Source organism: Pipistrellus kuhlii, unplaced genomic scaffold, assembly GCF_014108245.1.
Source record: "Pipistrellus kuhlii isolate mPipKuh1 unplaced genomic scaffold, mPipKuh1.p scaffold_m20_p_44, whole genome shotgun sequence".
Lineage (NCBI taxonomy): Eukaryota > Metazoa > Chordata > Mammalia > Chiroptera > Vespertilionidae > Pipistrellus > Pipistrellus kuhlii.
Window position 1 is genome coordinate 2852806 of NW_023425545.1, and position 24849 is coordinate 2877654.

General features: G+C 68.7%; 3 protein-coding genes across 9 annotated transcripts in view; 2 read left to right on the plus strand and 1 right to left on the minus strand.

Moving 5' to 3' along the window:
• The first annotated feature begins 218 nt into the window (after positions 1 to 218).
• SLC25A10 (solute carrier family 25 member 10) lies at positions 219 to 6393 on the plus strand. Of its 3 annotated transcripts, XM_036412345.2 has the most exons (11): positions 220 to 407; positions 2236 to 2355; positions 2710 to 2824; positions 2898 to 2946; positions 3026 to 3067; positions 3643 to 3686; positions 3900 to 3970; positions 4202 to 4294; positions 4441 to 4518; positions 5526 to 5582; positions 5788 to 6387. In XM_036412345.2, the coding sequence occupies exons 1-11, from the start codon at positions 315 to 317 to the stop codon at positions 5887 to 5889; spliced, it is 864 nt and encodes a 287-aa protein (XP_036268238.1). In that variant the 5' UTR covers positions 220 to 314; the 3' UTR covers positions 5890 to 6387. The 3 variants fall into 3 exon arrangements, with proteins under 3 accessions (XP_045428261.1, XP_045428262.1, XP_036268238.1); XM_045572305.1 differs by lacking the exon at positions 4441 to 4518 and having other exon boundaries at positions 219 to 407; positions 5788 to 6393; XM_045572306.1 differs by lacking the exon at positions 2236 to 2355 and having other exon boundaries at positions 219 to 407; positions 5788 to 6393.
• GCGR (glucagon receptor) lies at positions 5396 to 23511 on the plus strand. 5 transcript variants are annotated; one of them, XM_045572275.1, is made up of 14 exons: positions 5396 to 5399; positions 19846 to 19943; positions 20052 to 20154; positions 20771 to 20878; positions 20966 to 21087; positions 21174 to 21280; positions 21351 to 21507; positions 21589 to 21748; positions 21825 to 21885; positions 22056 to 22125; positions 22380 to 22468; positions 22705 to 22843; positions 22960 to 23001; positions 23205 to 23511. In XM_045572275.1, exons 2-14 carry the CDS (start codon positions 19881 to 19883, stop codon positions 23430 to 23432), a joined length of 1449 nt encoding a protein of 482 aa, XP_045428231.1. In that variant the 5' UTR covers positions 5396 to 5399; positions 19846 to 19880; the 3' UTR covers positions 23433 to 23511. The 5 variants fall into 5 exon arrangements, with proteins under 5 accessions (XP_045428231.1, XP_045428233.1, XP_045428232.1 ...); XM_045572276.1 differs by lacking the exon at positions 5396 to 5399 and adding an exon at positions 15870 to 15984 and having other exon boundaries at positions 21177 to 21280; XM_045572274.1 differs by lacking the exon at positions 5396 to 5399 and adding an exon at positions 15873 to 15984.
• The window catches only part of P4HB (prolyl 4-hydroxylase subunit beta), a 36836-nt gene continuing 22581 nt past the window's right edge, over positions 10595 to 24849 (minus strand). Inside the window, exons 12-13 of the mRNA XM_045572264.1 lie at positions 19052 to 19060; positions 10595 to 10664 (exon numbers count right to left, since the gene is read on the minus strand). The gene's annotated coding sequence lies outside the window, so the exon portion shown is untranslated. The remainder of the gene's footprint in view (positions 10665 to 19051; positions 19061 to 24849) is intronic.

The window sequence follows — 24849 nt, forward strand, 5'->3', positions numbered from 1 at the left end:
GGACCCCGACCTGCGGGGCGGGGCGGGCGGGGCAGAGCCACGTGCCCTCGGGCGGGGGGACCTGGGGCATCGGGGCGGCCTGCAGAACTGGGAAGTGGAGCCCACGGCCCCGCGGCCCCTTTAAGACCCGGGGGCGTGGTCTCGCCGGCCCCGCCCCGGATGCGGTCCCGCCCCGAGCCGCGCGGGCGTATTGGCTGCTCCGGGCGCGGGTGGCAGACGCGCTTTGAACCCGGCGCTGGGGCGGCGCGGCGGTCCGGGTCGGCTCGGGGTCCGGGCGGGGGCGGGTGAGGCCGGCAACCGGCGCGGCCGCGGGCATGGCGGCCGAGGTGCGCGTGTCGCGCTGGTACTTCGGGGGCTTGGCCTCGTGCGGCGCCGCCTGCTGCACGCACCCGCTGGACCTGCTCAAGGTGAGGGCGCCGGCGGGCCGGCTCCGCCATCCCGGCTCCGCGCCATCCCGCCCCCGCCCCCGCGGCCCGCCGGCCCGGCCCCGGGACCGCAGCCCACGGGCTCCTGCCCGCCCGCCGCCGCCGCCGCCCGGGATGGACGGAGGCCCCAGGCCTGACCGGGGTGGGCGCCCCGGCCCCGGCCCCGGAGGCCTGTCCCTCCCAGCCCTGCGCCTCGCTGCCCGTGACCTTCGGCGGCCACTTGGCCCCCGCTCCTCGGAGAATGTTGTCCGCCCGGTGACAGTTGGGGGGGGGGGGGCCGCACCCAGGGCTCGATCCCAGCGGCCCCCTGCCCGGCGGAGGGAGGGGGAGGCGGATATGGCACCGGCGCCCCCGCCTTGAGCTGCTTCCTCCCGGACTGGCGGGTGCCTCCCGGCAGCCTCGGCCTCTGTGCACACGGTGCTGCTCTGCTTACAGGGCAGAATGAGATAAAACTTCCTTGTCTCCAGGGCCAGCCCGGGGGGTGGTTTTCTGCTCTGCCTCCCCACAAAGAACAAAGGAGAAAGCGCCGGAGACCAACCACAGGCCGCCCAGGGCATGGCCCTGTGTCACGTGGGGCTGTGGGCAAGGGGCGGCCACCCCTGCCTTGCCCCCCCAGTGTCTGTGCCCACGTGGCCTCCTGGGAGAAATGGACTCCTGTGGCCAGGCTGACCGGGCGCCGCCCCCAGGCGTCCCCTGCCTGTGGGCATGCTGCTGCTTCAGCCCTTCTAATGGGAGGGGATTGCCTCTGATTAGTGAGTTAGATGCCACCTGGTGAATTCCAGGGCGAGTATCAGGTGAGCAGAAGTGAGGCTGGCAGCCAGCTGCCGCGGAGACCTGGCTGGCCTGGGAGTGGCCCCGGGCCTGGAGGGTGCGCTGACCACCAGGGGCCCAGCAGTGAGCCGGAAGGTGCATTTGGTGGGGTGAAGAGCCCTCCCTCACCCTTTCTGGATGCCCACGCAGGTCCCCACCCCCTCACAGGGGCCCCGACGCTCAGGGTCTGGCCAGGAGCAGGCACAGCCTCCAGGGGCTGCAGAGTCCACAGTCCAAGGCCCCTCCGGCGTCTCTGCCCCTTGCCCTTCCTGCCTGCCCCCAGGTGCTGTTTGCTGCCAGGCTGAGGCAGGAGAGGCAGGTGCCCGGGGCACATGGCCTCCTGCCAGGGGTGGAGGAGGCCTGGCTGGGGTTTTACCTCCGCGTGGCCATTGGGGAAATTATTTTAAAGCTCCTGGATCTTCCTGTCTCATGTCCTGACATGATCCTCAGCCTCTTCTTGCCTGGACGGGAGGTGCTGCCCGCGTGGCCGCCCTGACCGCAGGCCCAGTGCCCGCTGTCCTGCCCAGCTGGCTCGGGCAGTGGGAGGACACAGCTGTGTCCCTGAGCTGGGCACAGGCCTCTCCATCCCCGGAGGCCCAGGAAGAGCCTGAAGGGAGGGTATCCACTGAGTCCCTCACCCTCACAGCACAAGGAGAGAACCTGAGGCACGGGTCAACGACCTGCCCATGCCAGCCTCTCCCTTCTGCCCCAGCCCCACCTGCCTCTCCTAGGCCCCGTGCTTCTGAGTCCCCATAATTCTGTCCCCTGAGAAGTGAGCAGGATGAACAGTGGGGCTCTGGAGTCACCCTGCCGGGTCCTGCCTCAGTCTCCTCATCTGTAAAATGGGGCTGCTGATCCCCACCCACAGCAGGTGTCGGTGCCTGGTGGGTGTGCCAGTCCCCTGGTGTGGCTGGTAAAACAGTAGGTGGCGGCAGGCGCGGCGCTGGGGGGTGGGCAGCGTGGGCTGGGAGAGGCCTCAGCGGTGTGCCCCCGCCCCCAGGTGCACCTGCAGACGCAGCAGGAGGCGAGGATGGGCATGACGGGCATGGCGCTGCAGGTGGTGCGCTCCGACGGCGTGCTGGCGCTCTACAACGGCCTGAGCGCCTCGCTGTGCCGGCAGGTGCCCGCCGGGCCCCCAGGGCGGAGGGCGGGGGGCGCCCTGGCCATCGCAGCCGCCGCCTCCTGTGAGGCTGCTCAGGAGGGAGGAACCCAGGGCCCGGGAGCTGGCGCCCTGGGTGGGCGGAGACGTGGGGCGTGGGGTGTGCCACTTACAGACGGGGAAACCGAGGCAGACTGGCTCAGCCACTGGTTGGCGTGCGGTCTTGGGAGGGCTCCACGTCCCCGTGGTCGGGGTGATGCCCGTGCGCCCAGCCAGCTGGGGGGGGCGCCCCAGGGGTCCACGTCCAGCCTGCCCTGTCCTGGCCCTTCCCCCCCCCCCCCCCCCCCCCACGCTCTGAGCCGGCCCCTCCCCCAGATGACCTACTCGCTGACTCGGTTTGCCATCTACGAGACGGTGCGGGACCGCCTGGCCGAGGGCAGCGAGGGGCCCCTGCCCTTCTACAAGAAGGTGCTGCTGGGCGCCATCAGCGGTGAGTGGGGCGTGGGGCGCAGGGCGGGGCGGTGGGGCACTGACGGGTCACCAGCTGTCTGGTCTGTTGCCAGGCTTCATCGGAGGTTTTGTGGGGACCCCCGCCGACATGGTCAACGTCAGGTCAGTGGCCCCGAGGTCAGGGTCCGGCCGAGCCTGGGGGGGCCAGGGGCCCGCTGCTCAGCCCCTCCTCGTGTTTCAGGATGCAGAACGACATGAAGCTGCCCCAGGACCAGCGCCGGAAGTGAGTCCGGCCCCTCTGCCCTCCGGGCGGCTGGGGCCACCGTGGGGCTCGGCCGGGACTGAGGCCACGGGGAGCAGAGCGGGGTGGGACCAGGGCTGGTGGCGGTCTGCTCCCCGCCTCGCCCGCGTCTCCGTGGGGTCGGCCGAGGCCTGCGCTGGGCTCTTCTGGGGCAGGAGCTGGGTTTCCGGTGATAAAGGCACTGCTTTCTGTGGTGTCCGAGCACTGTCACTGAGGCTGGGTGTGCACAGATGCCCAGGGAGCCCCGTCTCAGCGTCAGCTCCAGGGAGGTGGCTCTGAGCCGGCCCGCTGTGCACCCCCTCCCGCCCCCCAGGCACAGCGTGCGGGGGGGGGGGGCCTCCTGTCCTGGGATCAGCCAGGGCCGGCCTGGGGCGGGGGCTCCCTGTGGGTCTCTGGGATCTTGGGGCCGAGGCCCCCGAGGGAGGAGATGGCTCTGGCTCCGGAAGGCCTGGCTCCCCTTCCCCCGTGCTTCCTGGAGGGTCTCGGGGCTCGTCCTGGGCACCCCCAGGGAGCTGTGGTCGGGGGGCCTCACGTGGGTCCGTTCTGTGTCCTGGCAGCTACGCCCACGCCCTGGACGGCCTGTATCGCGTGGCCCGTGAAGGTGAGGAGCAGGAGCCGGGCAGGGGCTGGGCTGGGGCAGGAGCTGGGCAGGAGCTGGGCAGTGGCTGGGCAGGAGCAGGAAGGGGCTGGGCAGGGGCTGGGGCAGGACCAGTGGAAGCCAGGCAGCCCCCGCCGGGAGCCCAGAGCCCCAGGAGTCGGGGGAAGGCAGCGTCCAGGGGGCAGCCGGTGACGTGGCGGTGCCGCTTCTCCCCAGAGGGTCCGAGGAAGCTGTTCTCCGGCGCGACCATGGCCTCCAGCCGGGGGATGCTGGTCACTGTGGGCCAGGTGGGCTCTGCGGGGGGAGCCTCGGGGTCCCTGCCTGCCGCGCCCCCAGACACCACAGGGGAAGGTGGGGTCACCGGGGGGCACTGGGAGGTGGGCACAGGCGGGCAGGGGAGGGCTGTGGGCAGCCCCTCGCGGCCTGGGTCTCACCTGCCCAGCAGCTCCAGTGCGTGCGGTGACGCCCACGGGTGCCTGGTGACCGGGTGCTGTTCCCTCACCTCCCTGCACCCACAGCTGTCCTGCTACGACCAGGCCAAGCAGCTGGTCCTGAGCACGGGGTACCTGTCGGACGGCATCTTCACACACTTCATCGCCAGCTTCATCGCCGTGAGTCCGGGGCGGGGCGGGGCGGGGCTGACACCCCTAGCGGGGTGCCCGGCCGGCCGGGCTGGAGTGGTCAGTGCCCTGCAGCCCTGGGTTACTCACAGGGTCTGGGCGGGCTGAGGGCTGAGGGGTGACGACGTGCCCCCCAGGGCGGGTGTGCCACGGTCCTGTGCCAGCCCCTGGACGTGCTCAAGACCCGCCTGATGAACTCCAAGGGCGAGTACCAGGTGAGCTCTGCCCTGCACCCGTCCTGGCCCCGGGGTGGCCGACAGCTGTTCCCCCCACCCCACCCAGTGCCCGCCTCCCTCCCCCTCCCCGTCCTCCCACCCCACCCCACCCCGTCCCTGTACCCTCCCCATCCTCCCACCCCGACCCCGACCCCTCCCCCTCCTCCCACCCCACCCTGTCCCAGTACCCCTCCTCCTCCCCGTCTCCCTCCCCGTCCTCCCACCCCACCCCGTCCCCCCACCCCACCCCGTCCCTGTCCCCGTCCCCCCACCCCACCTCGTCCTCCCACCCCACCCTGTCCCGGCACCCCTCCTCCTCCCCGTCCCCCTCTCCGTCCCCCTCCCTGTCCCCGTCCCCCTCTCCGTCCCCCTCCCCGTCCCCGTCCCATGGGTCCCGCCCAGCGGCCGCCTCCGGGAGCCCTGGCCCGTGTGGCCCTGGGTCAGAGCCGCTGACGTACTGACAGCGGGGCCGACGCCTGACAGGAGCACGGCCTGGGCGCCGGGCCCCGCGCCCTCAGCGTCCCCACGGCCTGCGCCCCCCCTCCCCGGGCTCTGGTTCTGCCGCATCAGCAGGCAGCCAGGCAGCGGCTGCAGCGTGACCTTTTGGCTCACACCTCGTCCTGTTTGAGTGTCCGGCCACACTGTGTACTGGCTGCGGGTCACTGCACGTTGGCCTGAGCCGGCTGTGGGGGGGGTGCCCGGTGCTGTGGGGGGGGGTGCCCGGTGCTGTGGGGGGGGGTGCCCGGTGCTGTGGGGGGTGCCCGGTGCTGTGGGGGGTGCCCGGTGCTGTGGGGGGGGGTGCCCGGTGCTGTGGGGGGGGGTGCCCGGTGCTGTGGGGGGTGCCCGGTGCTGTGGGGGGTGCCCGGTGGGGAGGGTGCCCGGTGGGGAGGGTGCCCGGTGGGGGGGGTGCCCGGTGCGGGGGGTGCCCGGTGCTGTGGGGGGTGCCCGGTGCTGTGGGGGGGGTGCCCGGTGCGGGGGGCGCTCCATCCGCCTCCCTCGTCCTGCAGGGCGTGCTGCACTGCACCATGGAGACCGCGAGGCTCGGGCCGCTGGCCTTCTTCAAGGTTTGGGCGAGAGGGGCGTGGTGGGAGGATGGTGGTGCCGGGTCGGGGTCGGGCGTGGTGGGAGGATGGTGGTGCCTGGTCGGGGTCGGGCGTGGTGGGAGGATGGTGGTGCCGGGTCGGGGTCGGGCGTGGTGGGAGGATGGTGGTGCCGGGTCGGGGCGCACGGTGGGTGGGGCTGGGCCCCTAGCTCTCGCTCTGTCCCCAGGGCCTGGTGCCGGCCGGCATCCGCCTCATGCCGCACACCGTGCTCACCTTCGTGTTCCTGGAGCAGCTCCGCAAGTACTTCGGCGTCAAAGTGCCGTCCTGATACGGCGCAGAGGCTGCACCCACGGCCACCCTCCTCCCGCGGGCCTCCTGCTCCTGCCTGGCCAGCATCCTCCAGCGGCGGGCCCCCGCCCCCCTGCACCGGCCACGCAGGCGGGCGTCCAGCGGGCGCACTGGGCTGTCCGGACTCCTGGGGCCCCTGCCCTCTGGCCCCGGGGGCCCCCGCCATGTCCCTCGGGCCTCGGGCGGGAAGCTGAGCCCACAGCTGCGGCCCCTCGCCCCTCCCCGCCAGCCAGCCCCCAGTCCTTCAACAGTTAGTTTTGCCAAAACTCAGCGCCCGGAGGCCACTGCGTGCCCAGGCGGAGCCGTGGCCCACGTGGCCGCGCTGCGCCCCCTCCCCGGAGAGGCCCAGAGCTGAGCAGCCGGAGCCCTCAGGCTCTGCTATAGCGGGTTCTCCCCCCGAGCCCCCCCCGAGCCGGCGGCCTCTGCTCCGGCCTCGGCCTCAGGCTGTGCCCGGCGGGGGCAGGTGGCAATAAAGGACACTGAGCTGCCCGGTGTGTCCTCCTGTGTCCAGGCTGCGGCTGCTCTGTGGTCGGCTGTTCAAGGGCAACGGGGTCCCTGCTTCCTCCCAGGGGTCTCAGAGCGGGAAGCCCAGCCCTGGCTGGTGCTGCAAGGCCTGTGGGTGAGGGGATGGGGTGTGGGTGAGGGGATGGGGTGTGGGTGAGGGGATGGGGGTGTGGGTGTGGGTGAGGGGATGGAGGCGTGGGTGAGGGGATGGGGGTGTGGGGGAGGGGATGGGGGTGTGGTCGGGAAGGGGGGAGTGGGTGAGGGGATGGGGGTGTGGGTGTGGGTGAGGGGATGGGAGTGTGGGTGTGGGTGAGGGGATGGGGTGGGGGTGAGGGGATGGGGTGGGGTGTGGGTGAGGGGATGGAGGCGTGGGTGAGGGGATGGGGGTGTGGGTGAGGGGATGGGGGCATGGGTGAGGGGATGTGGGTGAGGGGATAGGGGTGTGGGTGAGGGGATGTGGGCGTGGGTGAGGGGATGGGGGCGTGGGGATGGGGGCGTGGGTGAGGGGATGGGGGTGTGGGTGAGGGGATGGGGGTGTGGGTGAGGGGATGGGGGTGTGGGTGAGGGGATGGGGGCGTGGGTGAGGGGATGGGGGCGTGGATGAGGGGATGGGGGTGTGGGTGAGGGTGGGCAGCCCAGCTCGCTCAGACCTCAGGGCCCTGACCCCGGTCTGGAGCGTGGAGCAGGGAAGCAGGACGTAGAAGGTGGCGATGGTTGCACAGCGATGCCCACGCTGGAAGCCAGGGAACCTCAGTGAGGCGGCTGTTAAAGCCAGCCACCCGCACCCGCCTCCCGCCCCAGCCTCTGCACCCGCTGGGCATGCAGTGCAAACCCGGGCCGGTCATTGGCGGGAAACGCTTTGCGGCTGTGAGGGCTGGCGGTGGCGCCGCCCAGCAGCTCATGGGCGTGAGGAGGACGGTCGGTCCCTGGCTCGGCCACCGGGCCCTCGGCTGCTCTGACGGAGCACCGGCCTGGCATCCGTCAGCTGCGAGCCATGTGCCCGGGCAGCAGGCATCTCACCAGCCTTCCAGCCCGGCCCCATGAGGCCACGCCTGCTGGGCCAGGGCTGAGGGAGAAAGTGCCCCGTCTGGTTAGGCGGTTGGGCTGGCCGGGCTGGCCGGGGTCCAGTGCAGGGCAGAGAGCAGAGGGTGGGGTGGAGGATGAGGTTTCAGGGCACAGAGGAGGGCGTGGGCAGAGCTCCTGGGGCTCCTGGCACAGAGCACCCACACAGCAAAGGGCTGGGTGCACGTGGGGCCTCCCGGGGAGTCCTGGTTCAGGGCCCACAGCCTCGGTGCGCGGGATCAGCACAGTCTGCAGTGTGGGGCCTGGCTGGATCCACGCCCCAGGATCCCCCTGCCCTGCCTTGGGTCCTCTGGCCCCACCCTCCCCATCATCACAGGCCTTTTCCTTAAAGAGAGACTGTCTGATTTACAAAAAGCTGCACAAAATGCCGTAGCTGGTGTATCTTAGAGGATAGAGCTCCAGCCTGCGGACTGAAGGGTCCCAGGTTTGATTCTGGTCAGGCACATGCCCGGGTTGCAAGCTGGATCCCCATTGGGGAGCGTGCGCTCATCATTGATGTTTCTCACTCCCTCTCCCTTCCTCTCTGAAATAAAAAATATATAAATAAAATTTCAGTGAGGGCACCAGGCAGACTCAGTGGGAAAGCCGGGCTTGGCTTACTTTCAATATGTTATATTGATGGCAGAGAGGAGGGGAGGGGGGGGGAAGGAGCATCGAGGATGAGCGGGAATCACTGGCTGCCTCCTGCACGCCCCACACTGGGGATGGGGAATCTCACTGAACCCTGACCTCCTGGTTCATAGGTCGGGGCGGACACAGGGTTTTCAACGAACATGGTGGTGACTGGACCCTCCCCGCACACAGAGTGACCCGCAGCCAGAGGCAGAGCTCACCGGACAGGGCGTGTGCACGTGGGCAGGACACGGGGTGGGGGCAGCAGAGGCTGGGCACTGAGTTCGGGGCGGGCGGCCTCGCTGGCCCCATCCTCACCGTTTCCACGCGGGTCCAGGCCTGCCCGGTGTCACCGGGAGTGCGGGCGGGTTCTGCCGTGTCCTGTTGGGGACAGCTTCCTCCTCAGGGTCACCGAGGTCACCCCGCATCCCACAGGCGGAGGCCCAGGTGCGGGCTCCGGCCACAGCCTCCTGGGAGGACTGATCCGGCCCAGGGTGTCCTGCCTGGTGTCCGCACAGAGGGGAGCCCGCAGGAAGTGCCCCAGCGAGGGGAGCCCTGGCGGCAGGCCCTGCGGGAGCCGGAGCAGCCAGGCTTCCTGTGTGCCAGGCTGGTGTCTGCCGCATCCGTGCTGTGGCTACAGGCACGTACTGGGCAGGCGCCCGAATACTACCTCCGGGGATGAACCCTCACGGAGGACACAGCCCGGAGTCGGACCCTGGCTTCCCCTCCGGTGCCCCTTCCACTCTCTGCTGCTGCTGCTGCTTTGGTCGATCCTCACCCGAGGGTGTTCTTCCAGGGAAGCGAGGGGAGAGACAGACATCACGCGAGGGAGACAGATGGGGGCCTCACCAGGGCCAGGGATGGCGCCTGCACCCGGGTACATGCCCTTGACCGGAATCCAACCCTGCAGTCAGCAGGCCAACACTCCCCTGAGCCACACTGGCCAGGGCGGCCCTTCACAAAACGGGAAAGCAGCTGCGAATGCCTTCCCGGGAGCACCCGAGCCCTCCTCCCACCTGTGTGGCCGTTTGGCTCAGATAAGCACAGAACTCCCCAGTCTTCTCGGCCTCTTGTGGGCGAGTCATTGGCCGGTGGCTCCCATCCTCCTGCCAAAGGCCAGTGGGCTTTTGAGCCCCAGGCCTCAGTGACTTTAAAAAATATATAAAATATATTTTAATTGATTTCAGAGAGGAAAGGAGAGAGAAACATCAATGCTGAGAGAGAATCATGGATCAGCTGCCTCCTGTATGCCCCCCCACACACACTGAGGATGGAGCCTACAACCCAGACCTGTGCCCTTGCCTGGAATCAGACCTGGGACCCTAAAGTCCGGAGGCTCTATCACCTGTGACAAACCAGCCAGGGCTAGACATATATATTTTTTAATATATTTTTATTCTTTACAGAGAGGAAGGGAGAGGGATAGAGAGTTAGAAACATCGGCCAGCAGACTCCTGCACACTCTCTACTAGGGAGGTGCCCACAACCAATGTATATGCCCTTGGCCATAATTGAACCTAGGACCATTCAGTCCACAGGCTGATGCTCTATCCACTGAGCCACACCACCCAGGGCTAGACATACAAAGAAAGTCACTCCTGCCCTGGTCGGTGGCTCACTTAGTTGAGCGCCATCCCGCGCACCAAGAGGTTGCCAGTGGGGGCACATCCCCAGAAGGGGGCATACAGCGAATCAATTATGTTCTCATCGATGTTTCTATCCCTCTCCCTCTCTGAAATCAATAAAAATATATTTTTTAAATCAGGCGAAATCCTAACAATTATGAGTGCCACTGGTCACCATCTATGGCCCCTAACCCTGACTCTCCCCAGCATGAACCCTGACCCCGGGCCCTATCACTGACCCCAAGGGTGACCCAGGCACAGCACGGCCTCCACCCCACACTCTGGGTCAGGGCCACGCCTACCGCCCTCTTATAGGGGCGTGTGCCTTCCTGGCTCCTCCTCCGTCTCCCAAACGCGGAACTGACCCTTCCCCCCAATGAGACCCAGGTGAGGATGGACAAGCCTGGGTGGGGGTGACCTCGGCCCGCAAACACAGCAGAGCCTGTCACTCCCCGCGCGGCCGCTGGGGGGCAGCCGGGCGACGCTGACCGCGGGGCGGGCGGGCGTGGCGGCGGGTGTGACCGGGAGGGGTGGGCGGGGCCTGTGGCGGCAGGTGGGCGGGGCCGCTGTTGGAGGGGAGGGGCGTAGTGTGGAAGGGGCGGGGCGTGGTGGGTGGGTGGGGCCGGTGCGGCAGGGGTGCGGCCTGGCCGGGCTCCGGGTGGCAGGGGCGCCGGGGAGGGAGGGTTCCGGGGTTTGGGGTTTGGCCAGACAATTCCAACTGGAAAACTCAGGCCCAGATCCGGTCCGAGCCGCCCGCCCGGCGGAGGCAGCAGGGCCGGGGCGGGGGCTTCGGCCGGCGGGGCCCCGCCCTGAGGGCGCCCCGAACTGGAGGCGGCCGGCCGGCCGGTATCCACCCGCCCTGCGCTCCGGGACGGGCCGGAGAAGGGGCGGCGGGGCGCAGAGCGGACCCGGAGGCGCGCGGGTTCGGGGCCTGAGCTCAGGGGACGGAGGAAGGGCGAGGCTGGCCGTGGGCCCGTCCAGCCGGGATGTCTGTCCCGCGGACGCAGGGCGGCCTGGGGGACCCCGCAGACCCGCTGCTGCCTCTGGTGCATGGCTGGGTGGGCAGGGGGGACAGGGGGGCTGGAGGGAGAGGCTCTGAGAGGAAGCCGGCCTGGGGCGCTGGACGCAGGATTCAGCGTGTGTCCCCCCAGGGCCTGCACCCCCACTTCCTGTTCTGCCCCCCCGACCCCCTGCGTGTGACTGAGTCCTCACTCACCCTCCAAGGCCGCCGGTGCAGGCGACAGCTCCCACCCTGCAGGGGTTATGGGGAACCCTGGGCCCCCCTGGGGTGGCCTCTTCCCAGCACCCCAACTCTGAGTCCCCCGGTGGGGATTGGAGGACCGGCCACCACCATGCAGAGCTACTGCAGGGGCCGAGCAGGCAGCAGCGAAGAGCCAGTGGCTAGTGCTGGGGGCACCCACCTCCCACCACAGGCCCCCTCCCCAGGCGGGGCCCCGGGCCCCTGCGTCCCTGAGGCCGCCCCCTGGGAGACGTACCCTCCGCTGAGCCTGCACCTGACCCGGTCCTGCTCCCCCCGTATCCTGCAGCCTCTGGGAGCTGCGATGCCAAGGACGATGAGCCTCATTCCAGACCTGATGCACTGGCCCAGCTATGGCTCTCTCACCACTGATGTTTCTCTCTATATCTCTCCCTTCCTCTCTCTGAAATCAATAAAAATTTATTTTTAATTGTTTAATCATCCTAGCTGGTGTGGCTCAATGGCTAGAGCGTTAGCCTGGGGACTGAAGGGTCCCGGGTTCGATTCTAGTCAAGGGCACAGGCCCCGGTTGTGGGCTCGATCCCCAGTAGGGGGCATGCAGGAAGCAGCCGATCCATGATTCTCCCTCATCACTGATGTTTCTCTCTCTCCCTCCCTCCCTCCCTCTCCATTCCTCTCTGAAATCAATAAATATATATATTTATAAATTGTTTTACTATGGTGAAATGTAATAAATAATATAATGATATTAACATATAATGAATCTGAGTACAGACACACCTCACTCCATTGCATTCAGACACGTGCGCCCATGGAGGCCGACCCTCCCCTCAGGGAGGTGAGCCCGCTGATGGCAGAAGTGTCCGCAGGTGTGGGCGGGTGGACTGCAGGTGCGGGCGGGGCCTGCGGCAGGTGTACGGATCCGGGACTGGGGCTGCGCTGGGCAGCCGTCACCACCGTCTCCAGAACGTCTCCTCCTCTTTCTGTTTTAAGTCATGAGGGTTTGTTCAGTGGATAGAGCATTGTTGGCAAACTGCGGCTCGCAAGCTACATTGGGCTCTCAAGCCACAGTTTGCCACTCTATTGACTAATGAGTTTGCCGACCACTGACCTGGACTCTCGATTCCAATAATTACAGGCTCTTGTTCCTTGTGATTAAGCCCCTATCCCAGTGGTCGTGACCCACAGGTTGAGAACCGCTATCAGGGTCGCCTGAGGCCATCGGAAAACTCAGATATTTACATTACGATTCATAACAGTAGCAAAACGACAGTGATGAAGTAGCAATGAGAATAATGACAGCGCTGGGGTCACCACAGCATGAGGAGCTGTGTTAAAGGGCCGTGGCGTTAGGAAGGGGGAGAACCGTTCTCTGGCTGCTCAGCCAGCTGATCACCTGACGCAGGGACCGCAGGAGCCCCGTGGGGATAAGTGCTGGCTGTTGGGAGCGGGCACATTTAGGTAATTTGCTCTCCAGCGGTGGGCGGCTGGTCCCTCGGTGAGGACACGGTGTCCAATTCCTACCGTTAGGGCTCTGAGGCCATCGGCGCCTGCCCCTGAGCAACCCACCTTCGCATCACCCTACGGACACACAGAACCCTGGGCTCTGCAGGCCCCCACCTCCACCCTGCCCTGAGGGAGCCCATCCTCCCAGGACCCACCATGCCCCTCCCGCCCCGGGCCTCAGGGAGCTGGTCAGCAGTTCTGATCTCACAGGAGATGGCCAGTCCGGCCAGCCCTGCCCCAGGCCTGTCTCCTCCTCCATCCACAGATTATTATTATTATTATTATTATTATTACTGTTATTATTTATTTTTAATATATTTTATTGATTTTTCACAGAGAGGAAGGGAGAGGGAGTTAGAAACATCAATTAGCTGCCTACTGCACCCCCCCCCCCCACTGGGGATGTGCCCTTGACCGGAATCAAACCTGGGACCCTTCAGTCCGCAGAGCGATGCTCTATCCACTGAGCCAAACCGGTTAGGGCAACATTTTATTATTACTGTTGTTATTATTATTTTAATTGATTTCAGAGAGGAAGGGGGTGATAGATACAGGAACATCAATGAGAGAGAATCATGGGTCGGCTGCCTCCTGCACGCCCCCCACTGGGGATGGAGCTCGCAACCTGGGCCTGTGCCCTGACCGGGAATCGAACCTGACCTCCCTGTTCCGAGGTGGATGCTCAGCCCCGGAGCCGCCCTAATGACCTCATTGCCCTGCCCGGTGGAGCCCTTCCTCCCAATACAGACCCTCCCGAGCTGCCGGGGTCAGGCGTCACCGTGAATGTGGGGGACCCAGTCCAGCCTGGAACAGGAACCTCCGCGTCTCTTCTCTCCCCAGTGGCTCCACCCCCGGCTCCCCGTCGCCCTGGCGCCTCTCGCCCGGAGCCACCAGCAGGGTCCTTAGGCTCCCGGGAGCTGCATCCAGACGGCCGACGATTGAATCAGGCCACTTAGAGGGATGGCAGCGGCGGGAGGGGCCGGGCCAAGGCTGTGGGGGCACCAGGCTGGGGTCAGTGACAGTGTGGGGGCCAGGGGACAGCACTGCCCAGGGACAGGTGGGCGGGGGCCAGAGGAGGCAGCAGGGCGGGAGGCCCCGAACCCGGAGGGAACAGGTGAGCCACAGGCCCATCCACCCAGTCAGGCCTGGGGTGGGGGGAGAGGGTGCTGGGAAAGGTGGGAGGGCCTGGGGCCGGGGCCTGTGGGAGGACCCAGAAGCCACTGGGACCCTTTAGTCCTCAAGCTGACCTCTATCCACTGAGCCAAACCGGTTTCGGCTAAAAAATATATTTTAAAAAATAAAACCAAGTAACTTGCGGGCTGGGAGTGTGTCCGGGAGCAGTGCTCCCTGCTGGCGGGACTGAATGGACACATGGTTTGGAAGAACAGATTGCTGCCTGCCTGCCCGAGGACACGAGGTTCACCCAGGGTGTGAGGGGACCTGTGCGGGGAGGGGCCGCCAAAACAAGGAAGGAAAGGGGGCGGGAGGTAAGCCAAGCCCCACGCCCTCCGGAACTCAGAGCAGGCGGTGAGCCAGCCAACCAGCAACCAGCGTCCAGGGACCCACAGGACGGCCGCCCACAGCCTCACGCTGCCCGAGGCCCTCACCCGCCTTCAAGATGATCTGGCCGATACAACACACCTTTTCCACGTCCCCCTGTGACCATCACCGAGCGCCACCTGGCTCAGTGGGAGCAATGGGGAGGCTGGGCAAGCATCAGCATTTCAGTTCTTTTTACATGTTTCTCATACATGTTTGTTTGTTTTTTTAAATATATTTTATTGATATTTTACAGAGGGGAGGAGAGAGGGATAGAGAGTTAGAAACATCGATGAGAGAGAATCATCGATCAGCTGCCTCTTGCACACCCCCTACTGGGGATGTGCCTGCAACCACGGTACATGCCCTTGACCGGAATCGGATCCTGGACCTTTCAGTCTGCAGGCTGACGCTCTATCCAGTGAGCCAAACCGGTTTTGGCTCGTACATGTGTTTTTATTGGTTCCAGAGAGGAAGGGAGGGAGAGAGAAACATCCATGATGAGAGAGGATCATGGACCGGCTGCCTCCTGCACGCCCCCTCCATGGGGGATCGAGCCCGCAACCCGGGCCACTGCCCTGACCGGGAATCGCACCGTGACCTTCCGGTTCCTAGGTCAATACTCCACCCCGAGCCAAGCCCCACTGGTGAGGCGCTCTATAGCAGAAGGAAACGCTGTGCTCTCAGTGTGCCAAGAAAAGCTGGAGACGAGGAATGGGAAGGAATGAGGGCTCAGTGAGGAGACGGAGGGACCAGCCGGGTGCCACCAGCACTTGGTGTGGCACCAGCCCAGTGCCTCCGGTCCGCTGCCCGGACGGGCCCTCCCCTCCCGGTCCCTCCGTCCCGGCTCTGCCCGCACCACCCATCTGGCCCCCTTTCTCTACTCCTCGCTGTCCTCTGGCCCCCCAAGAACAGGAGGGCGGGGTGGTCCTCCTGGGAGGGCGGCGGTGCCAGCTCCAGGGCCTGGTCGCCTGTCCCCACTGAGCTCCGTGCAGACCGGCCCGCCCTGCCCCACTGGCTCCGGCACGGGTGCTGCCCTCAGAGGCCGCCCCACAGGACCCCGGGACCCGGCGGGCAGGCGCCTTCCTCGACCCCAGGCCGCGGACCGCTGTGTGGGAAGGCCCAGCCCCTCCGTTCCCATCCCTGCTCTGTTTATGTCTATGAATTCAGCTATGTAAATAGAGATGGCCCAGCGTGACCCGTGTGGCTCAGTGGATAGAGCGTCAGCCTGCAGACTGAAGGGTCACATGTTCGATTCCGGTCAAGGGCATGTACCTTGGTTGCGGGCACATCTCCATTGGGAATATGCAGGAGGCAGCTGATCAATGTTTCCCTTTCATCAATGTTTCTAACTCTCTATTTCTCTCCCTTGTTCTCTGTAAAAAATCAATAAAATATATTTTTAAAAAAATAGAAGTGGCCCCAGTCCGAGGAGGGAACCCCACCCCATCTGTCCCCTCCCGGCCACCCAGCGCCTGTCCTGGACAGCTGGGCCCGGGCCCAGCCAGAGCCTCACCAGACTAAGGGCCAGGGAGGCGGGCATCGCCGAGGATCACACGGGAGGGTCACCCACCTCTGACATCACAGCCGCCTGGGGGTGGTCCAGTCACCCCACACACAGGGCACTCTGACCCGATCTGTGCCCCCACCAGGTGCACAGGGAGGGGGAGAGGGGTGGGGAAGGGGAGGGGAGGGGTAGAAGGGTGGGGAAGGGGAGGGGAGAGGGGCCGGGGGAGGGGGCTGTGGGAGGAGGAGGGGGCTGTAGGGGAGGAGGGAGCTGTGGGGGGGACTGTGGGGGGGAGGGGGCCAGTCTGGGCACAGGCTGGAGGCCCTCCCCTGCCCGCACCTGCGTTTGCACAGTGGCCCTTCTGCAGGCAGAGCTGCTTTCTGACCTTTGCCTCTGACCTTTGCCTCTGACCTTTGCTTCCTGGCGGGCACCTGAACTGAAAGAGAAAGGCCGCCCTGGGGGCAGGGCTCCAGGTGACCGGTAAGAAGGGGGGTCTGGGGAGCTCCCCCCGAGGGCCTCCCACCCCCTCACCCCCTCACAGGGCTCCGGGCGGCACGGGTGGGCCCAGGCCCGGCCAGCACCTCTGGCGGCCGGCGGTGCTCTGCTCTGGGGGCTGGAGGGGCCCGAGGGGACCATGGCTGCCAGTGCCCCCCAAACAGAGCATAGAGGGGCCCGGAGACAGAGGAGAGGCGGGGGTCCCATGGGGGCGGGGGGAGCATCCAGGGCCCCGGGCAGCCCGTGGGGCTGGAGAGCGGGCACAGTGAGGGGCAGTGGGGGGAGAGGCCCCTGGAAGCCACAGTGGAGGGAGAACTTTCTAGAAGGAACGGCTATGTCCTGTCCTGAATGCTGAAAGCCCAGGAAAGATGGGGCCCCCAGTGTGTGGGGGGGGACCTGGCAGGTGAGGGGGTGGATGGACCCCAAGCAGAGCGGGGCGCTGGCTGCAGACCTGGGGGAGGAGGGGGTGCCCAAGGGTCTGCAGGCAGAAGGCTGGGGGTGCAGCTGTGGAGCGTCCCCAAACAGTGGGGGGGCCCAGGGGCACTGGAGGGGGTTAATGGAGGTGACCTGGGCCCTGAGACCGGGTTAAGGGTCCCCCATCTGCCTGCACTGCGCCCAGGAGCCGCGGGGGTAGGTGGGGAGCAGGTCCTTCAGGGAAACCAGCCCGCGTCCCGCACCCCGCACCCCGCACCCCGCACCCCGCACCAGGGAGAAGCTGGGACCAGAGGGAGCAAGAGGAAGGGCGCCCCAACCGCCACCCCCTGTCCGCCCCCGTCCCCGCCCCGCAGCGCAGACCGGCGACCGCCCTCCGCCCGGGGCCAGGGGGACGCGCGGCGCCGCTGGGAGGAGCGGGGCGCGGACCCTCGGTTGCTCCCCCCCTCCCCGTTCCCCCTCCCGTCCCCGCTCCCGCCCCGGCCGCTCCCGCCGCCTCCGTCGCCACCGCCGCCCAGCGTCGCCGCCGGAAAGTTTGCGCGCGGAGCCGGCGGGCACGGAGCGGGCGGCGGGGCGCGGGGCGCGGGGCGCGGGGACCGGAGCCGGAGCGGAGCGGAGCGGAGCGCGGTGAGCACAGGCGCGGGGACGTCCCGGGGGCGCAGAATTGAGGCTCGGAACCGGCGGGCGGGGACCGGGCTGCGTCCTCACCCTCCATCCAGCCCCGGTGCGCCCTCCGGGCCGTGGGCGGGGGAGTGGGGGGCGGTCGGCGCTGCGCCCTCCTCTCGGGAAGCGCGGGGTCCCCTCTCCCCCAGCACCCCGCCCCGCCCCCACGGGCTCCCTGCTACTCCCCGGCGGGGTCCTCGGCGGCCTGGCCTCCCCCTGGGGCCCGGGAGGGGATGTCTCCGGGATGGGGGGCTAGAGGCCGGCACCCCAGAAGCCCACCTGTCACTGGCACCCGCTCCCCCTCCGTTTCTGGGCGCAGGGTTCCCGCCTCCCCTCGCGCCCCCCCCCCCTCAGTTGAACCCAGTGACCGGAGGCTGGGCACCCGCATGCAGCGCCGCGCGCTGAGGGCCACCCGGCTGGGGGGGGGGGGGAAGGGGGCAGGAGCAGGGGGGAGGGGAGGGGAGGCTGCAGTGGGAGCTGTGCCGCCTCCCCCGGGCCGGGGTGAAGGGCAGGGATCAGGCTTTGTCAACAGGCCTGGCCCTCGGGCCACCACCTCCCGCCACTGGATCTGGTTTTACAAACACCCCCTCCCCCCACGCACCTCCTGCCCCCCTGCACCTCCTGCCCCCCTGCACCTTCTGCCCCTCCTGCATCTCCATCCTGGGAGCCTGCCCTTCTGCTAATGGCCATCCACCGCCGGGTCCCTCCCCCAGGCCTGGGAGTCCCTCGGCCCTCCCCCCCACACCTGGTGGGGACACCGGCCAAGCAGTGGGTGACGCGGGGAGTGAGTGTGCCTTCTGCTGGCGGGGGCAGGGCGAGTGCCAACGGGCAGGTGCGGGGAGCGGGGAGGGTGGGGCTGAGGAGGAGGGGAGAGTCCCCCCAGCCCCTTCCACTCCAGGGGCCCAACCTGAGCTGGCATCTGCGGGCACAGTCCTGGTCCCCGGCCAGTGGCCTCCACCCCGCTCAGCTGGGGGGGTCAGTGAGTAATGCAGGGTCCAGCACCTCCACCTGCAGCCCCACCTCCAGGGCTCACACCTCATCCCCCCGCAGCCCAGACCTGTGCTCGGCCGCCCTGGGGTTCCCTGTCCCGTGGGGGTGGGGCCTGGCCGGGACACCCCGTTAGCCCGCAGGTGGCAGAGCTGACTCCTGAGGTGGCGGCACCCCGTCCCAGGTGGGGAACCTGAGGCTCTGAGCAGTTAACTCCTTTGTCCTCAGTCCCGGGACCGCACTGGGTGCCCAGTCCTCCGCTCTGTGCAGGGGAGGGGCTCCCCCTTCCCCCCCAAATGACTATGGGGGGCTGTGCTTCCTGGTGGAGCTCCTGGGCCCGCAGCACACACACACACACACACACACACACACACACACACACACCGCAGGGCCTGGACTGGGAACAGCTTATCGGGCAGTGTCCTTCCTCGGGCCAGCATCCCGCTGTGCACTGGCCCAGCCACCCGTCCCTCCCCTCCCTGGGCCCAGAGCCTCAGTTGCTCAGGACCCCTGCCCCCGAGCCCCTCACTGCAGCAGAGGGACCTGGAGAGGCGGCTCCTCACCGCGGCCCCCGGCTGGGGCTGGGGCAGGAGGGGCGGGGCGGTGAGAATCAGGAGAGAAGGAACCCTTTGTGACCTTGGGGCAGAAGACACTGCCCCCTTCTCTGCCAAGAGCACCCTCAGACTGTGGCTCCCCTTCCCCCCACCCCGCAGCCCTGAGCTCGGGGCCTCGCCTGTGCACCTGGCCCTCGGGCGGGTCAGAAGCCCCACGCAGGCTGGGAGCCAGGTGCACCCCATCACTCAGCTCTTCTCACGGGGGCATCCAGGACCCCACTGAGGGGAAGGGAGTGGAAGGGAGAGGGGGGGCACATCTCAGGGAGGCCCTGATTGAAATGGCCCCATGAGAACCAGCTGGACTAATGGGCGGGGCTGGAACCTGGGGTGTCTGAACAACCCCCACCTTCAGCCACAGCTTGCACCTGCTCTCCCTTTCCTGGCTTCTCCCTGGCAGTGCCTTCCAGACAGCCACTGCCCCTCAGTCCCTCAGCCCCTCAGTCCCTCCGTCCCTCCGTCCCTCCGTCCCTCTGTCCCCGTCCCTCTGTCCCCCTGTCCCCCTGTCTCTCTGTCCCTCCGTCACCTGCTGGGCCCAGCCAGGGCCTAGAGAAGGGGGCCCCAGCCCTGCACCCGGCCCCGAGAGAGGCGCCTCCAGCTGCCCCATGGGAGTTGCTGGGAGCCCGAGGGAGGATTTATGGGGCAGCTGCAGCCTGGGAGTAGGCCTCATGGCCCCCCCCCCCCGCCCCGCCCCGAGTCTGGGCCCAGCAGCTGGCAGTGGTGGGACAGGGCCACCCTGAGAACATGCCACTGCTCCTGTTCCCCCCCCCCCCCGCCTTCCCCAGGGCTGATGGGGGGAGGCGTGGGGGCCAAGGGGGAGGGGCTGCCTGGGCTTCGGGCCAGAGGCTGATGGCTGCCACCCGGGAGGGGAGGGCAGGCGCTGGAGCCAGGAAGACAGCTGCGGCCACGGAACCCCTGCCCCCAGGATCCGAGCAGGACCCATTGGCCAGGGGCGCTACCTCCCCAGCTTCCCCTCATCGAGGGGACCCCAAGACTCCAGGGGGCTTAAGGGGAGCAGGACACCCTGTGGCCAAGAAGGACCCAGCCGAGCCTTCGCACTGGGCCTTGCCGCAAGCCCAGCTGCCTGCCCACCCCGCTGCTCTGAGCGCTCCCCTAAAAGCACCCTCTGCCCCCCTCTGCCCCCACTCTGCAGCCCCAGGCAGATGTGGGGGGCAGCAGCCCGGAGGCATGCCCCCCACCTGGCCACGCCCACCCCCCTTCCTGCTGCTGCTGCTTCTGCTGACCAGCCAGGTGAGCGCCCCTCCTGCTCTGGCCCTCGCCCACCCTCCCGTCCCCTTCCCCCCACCCGCCCTCGCCGGCCCTTGCTGACCGGCCGCTCCCACCCCTTCCCCGCCTCAGCCGCAGGCCCCGTGCGCGCAGGTGATGGACTTTCTGTTCGAGAGGTGGAAGCTCTACGGGGACCAGTGTCTGCACAACCTGAGCCTGCTGCCGCCCCCCACGGGTGAGCCTCGGGGAGCCGCCTCCCTCCCGGGCATCTCCTGGCTCCGCTCCTGGGAAGGCTCAGCTCAGGAGAGGAAACTGAGTCACGAGAGGCGGTGACGTGCCCGAGGCCACAGGAGCAGGAGGGAAGAGAGGCGGTAGACTGGCCTCCGCACTGGGGTGCTCCGTGCCCCCCACCCCCGCTGCTGGCGCCCCATGGGGGCTTAGAGGCCACAGGGGGCTGCAGAGACAGGTGGGCCGACCTCACGAGGCCGGGGGCCAGAGGGCCAGGCCAGGTTGGGGTCCGTGTCTGGACAGTTCTGGAGGCCCCGGGTGCAGAGCGGCGGGAGCAGGCATTGCCCGGCAGGGAAGGGACCCGCCCAGGGCAGGGGGAGGGACTGCCCACAGGGTGGGTGCTGGGCCCAGGAAGAGAGCCAACGAAATTAGGGTTCAGTCCCCAGAGCAGGAGGCACTTTAAAAAGGGAACTGGGGAGAGGGGGAGCCCCAGGTAGGTGTGGGGCAAGCTGAGGGAAATGCGGGGTGGCCCAGGGGAGGCGGGAGCAGAGGACGGTTCTCAGAGGACCCCCAGGCAGGCGGGGCGAGAGGCCGAGGCCTGCTGAGTGCCCACATCCCCACAGAGCTGGTCTGCAACCGAACCTTTGACAAGTACTCCTGCTGGCCCGACACGCCGCCCAATACCACGGCCAACATCTCCTGCCCCTGGTACCTGCCCTGGTACCACAAAGGTACCTGCAGAGGCACGGGGAATGGGGAGGGGGGGTGCAGGGATGTGGGGTGGGCCTCAGACCATCACACCCCCTCGCCCCCCGCAGTCCAGCACCGGTTCGTCTACAAGAGGTGCGGGCCGGACGGGCAGTGGGTGCGGGGGCCGCGCGGGCAGCCATGGAGAAACGCGTCCCAGTGCCAGATGGACGAGGAGGAGGTGAAGGTGCAGGTCAGTGAGGCAGCCGGGGGGCCAGGGGGCGGGGGTCGGGGGCCGGGGGGCGTCCCCCACCCGCCTGACTGCCCTGTGGCCCACAGAATGGCGTGGCCAGGCTGTACCGCGGCTTCCAGGTGATGTACACAGTGGGGTACTGCCTCTCGCTGGGGGCGCTGCTGCTGGCGCTGGCCGTCCTGCTGGGCCTCAGGTAGGCCCACGCCGGGGGAGGGGAGGCTGGCAGGGTGTGGGCGGGCGGGCGCCGACTCCCGTCCCCACAGGAGGCTGCGCTGCACCCGCAACTACATCCACGCGAACCTGTTCGCCTCCTTCGTGCTCAAGGCCGGCTCTGTGCTGGCCATCGACACGCTGCTCCAGACCCGCTACGGCCAGCAGATCGGGGATGACCTCAGCGTGCGGGGCTGGCTGAGCGACGGGGTGAGCACCCGTCCCCCCAAACCCACCCCCGTGTTCCCCCACCGGGCCGGGTGGCCCGCTCACGCGCTGCCCTGCCCGCAGGCGGTGGCGGGCTGCCGGGTGGCCACCGTGTTCATGCAGTACGGCGTGGTGGCCAACGCCTGCTGGCTGCTGGTGGAGGGCGTGTACCTGCTCAGCCTGCTGGGCCTGTCCACCGGCCCCGAGAGGAGCTACTTTGCCCTGTACCTGGGCATCGGCTGGGGTGAGGGGCCGCTGCGGGGTGGGGGGGCACGCCCGGGGGAGGCGGGGAGCTAGGACCACAGCTGCCGCCCCTGCAGGCGCCCCCATGCTGTTCGTCATCCCCTGGGCGGTGGTGAAGTGTCTGTTCGAGAACATCCAGTGAGTACCCGCCGAGGCGGACGGGCCAGGGGAGGGTGTCCCTGGCCTGAGGCCGTCGGGGGTAAGCAGACCTGGTGCCCAGGATGGGGTCTTTCCCGTCACGATTAGATCTGCGGGCATTGGGGGGCTGTCGGGGCAGGCGGGGCTGACAGCGTGAGCGCCGCCCGCAGGTGCTGGACCAGCAACGACAACATGGGCTTCTGGTGGATCCTGCGCTTCCCCGTCTTCCTGACCCTTGTGGTGAGGAAATGGCGGCTCTGGGCGGGGCCTGGGGCGGCCACCCCCCCTCCTCGTGTGCCTGCGGTACCGGCGGCCAAGAGGCAGACAGCATCCTGCCTGGGCGGACGGGAGGGAGGCCGGCACGCCGCCAGGACACTGCCCGCGCCCTGGCCTGGGGCTGGGCTGCCGTCTTGGCCCCGTGCCCTCTAGCCCCAGGGCCCGGGGAGCCGGGAGCCGGGAGGCAGGGCGCCCTGAGCCAGGCCCTCCACGTGCAGATCAACTTCTTCATCTTCGTCCGGATCCTCCACATCCTTGTGGCCAAGCTGCGGGCCCATCAGATGCGCCAGACGGACTACAAGTTCCGGTGGGTGCGGACAGGGGGGTGCAGGCGGGGGTGTGGGCAGGGTGGGTGCGGGCGGGGGAAGTGCGGACAGGGGGGTGCGGGCAGAGGCATTCAGGAAGGTGGGTGCGGACAGGGGGCTGTGGGCAGGAGGGTGTGGGCAGGGTGGGTGCGGGCAGGGGAAGTGTGGACAAGGGGGTGCGGGCAGGTGGGCCTGGCAGGGGCGGGGGCAGTGCCCTGCTCAGGCTCCGCCCCCACAGGCTGGCCAAGTCCACACTGACCCTTATCCCCCTGCTGGGCGTCCACGAGGTGGTGTTCGCCTTCGTGACGGACGAGCACGCCCAGGGCACCCTGCGCTTCGCCAAGCTCTTCTTCGATCTCTTCCTCAGCTCCTTCCAGGTGCCCACCCCGGTGCCCCTCAGGTGCCCTCCCCCCCAGGTGCCCACCCCCCGGTGCCCCCCAGGTGCCCACACTCCCGTGGGGCTGGCTGACCCCCAGGTGACCCCTCTCTGCAGGGCCTGCTGGTGGCTGTCCTCTACTGTTTCCTCAACAAGGAGGTGAGTGGGGCCTGGACGACGGGGGGTGGGAGAGTGAGCCCGGGCGCCCAGCCTTCATGCCCACGTGCCGGCCGCCCCAAACCCCCGCATCCTGGCGGCAGAGCCCGTCCTGCTCCCGGCGGGGTGCCAGGCCTTTGGGGGAGCCCGGGGGAGGGGGGGAGGACTGGGGGCACCGGCCCGGCCCCACCTGTCGGCCGTCCCAGGTGCAGGCCGAGCTGCTGCGGAGCTGGCGCCGCTGGCGTGCGGGCGAGGGGCTGCGGGAGGAGCGCCCGGGCAGCAGCCGCCCAGCCCCCGCCCGGCCCTCCAGCGGGGCCCCCACAGAGAAGCTGCTGCTGACCCGGGGCCCTGACAGCAACGGGGCCCCCCACGACCCCGCCGGGGAGCCCCCCGAGGCTGCCCGCCTCCCGGGGTGGGCCCAGAGCGCCCTGTGAGCCGGAGGGAGAGGCCGCGACGAACAATCCAGACCGGGTCCCGGAGAGGCTCTGGCGACACCCCACTGCCCCCGGGTCTTCCTGCAGGGCCGGAGGGGCGGGCCTCCCCTCCGCTCCCCTTCCCTTCCCTCGCCTCCCCTCCCCTCTCACACCTGCTCTGTGCCCAGCGGGGCCCGGGGGGCGGCCAGGGGCAATGGAGGGAGCCCTCTCGTCAGTGCATGTCTGTGTGTCTGTCTGTGGAGGAGTGTGTGTCCTCCAGCAATAAAGAGCTTGTGCTGTGGCTGCGGCGCCCTGAGGGGGGGCCGGGCGGGGCGCTCTGAGGGGACAGGAGGCTCTGAGGGGGACGGGGCGCTCTGAGGGGACGGGAGGCTCTGAGGGGGACGGGGCGCTCTGAGGGGGGCGGGAGGCTCTGAGGGGGACGGGGCGCTCTGAGGGGACAGGAGGCTCTGAGGGGGACGGGGCGCTCTGAGGGGACGGGGGGCGGGGCGCTCTGAGGGGACGGGAGGCTCTGAGGGGGACGGGGCGCTCTGAGGGGGCGGGAGGCTCTGAGGGGGACGGGGCGCTCTGAGGGGGCGGGAGGCTCTGAGGGGGCGGGAGGCTCTGAGGGGGCGGGAGGCTCTGAGGGGGACGGGGGCGGGCGCTCTGAGGGGGCGGGGCGCTCTAAGGGGGCGGGGCGCTCTGAGGGGGCGGGAGGCTCTGAGGGGGACGGGGCGCTCTGAGGGGGCGGGAGGCTCTGAGGGGGCGGGAGGCTCTGAGGGGGACGGGGGCGGGGCGCTCTGAGGGGGCGGGAGGCTCTGAGGGGGACGGGGCGCTCTGAGGGGACGGGGGGGGGGGGGGGGTGGGGGGGGGCCGGGCGGGGCGCTCTGAGGGGACGGGAGGCTCTGAGGGGGGCGGGGCGCTCTGAGGGGACAGGAGGCTCTGAGGGGGACGGGGCGCTCTGAGGGGGCGGGAGGCTCTGAGGGGGGCGGGGCGCTCTGAGGGGACGGGGGTGGGCGCTCTGAGGGGGCGGGGCACTCTAAGGGGGCGGGGCGCTCTAAGGGGGCGGGGCGCTCTGAAGGGACTATGGCGCTCTGAGGGGACGGGGGGCGCGGGGCGCTCTGAGGGGGCCCGGGGCGCTCAGAGGGGGACGGGGCGCTCTGAGTGGGCGGGGCGCTCTGAGTGGGCGGGGCGCTCTGAGGGGGCGGGGCGCTCTGAAGGGGGCCGGGGCGCTCTGAGGGGGGCGGGGGGCGCGGGGCGCTCTGAGGGGCTGGGGCGCTCTGAGGGGGCGGGCGCTTTGAGGGGACGGGGGGGGGGGGGGGCGCGGGGCGCTCTGAGGGGGGCGGGGCGCTCTGGGGGGGCGGGGCGCTCTGAGGAGGCGGGACGCTCTGAGGGGGCTGGGGCGCTCTGAGGGGGCGGGGCGCTCTGAGGAGGCGGGACG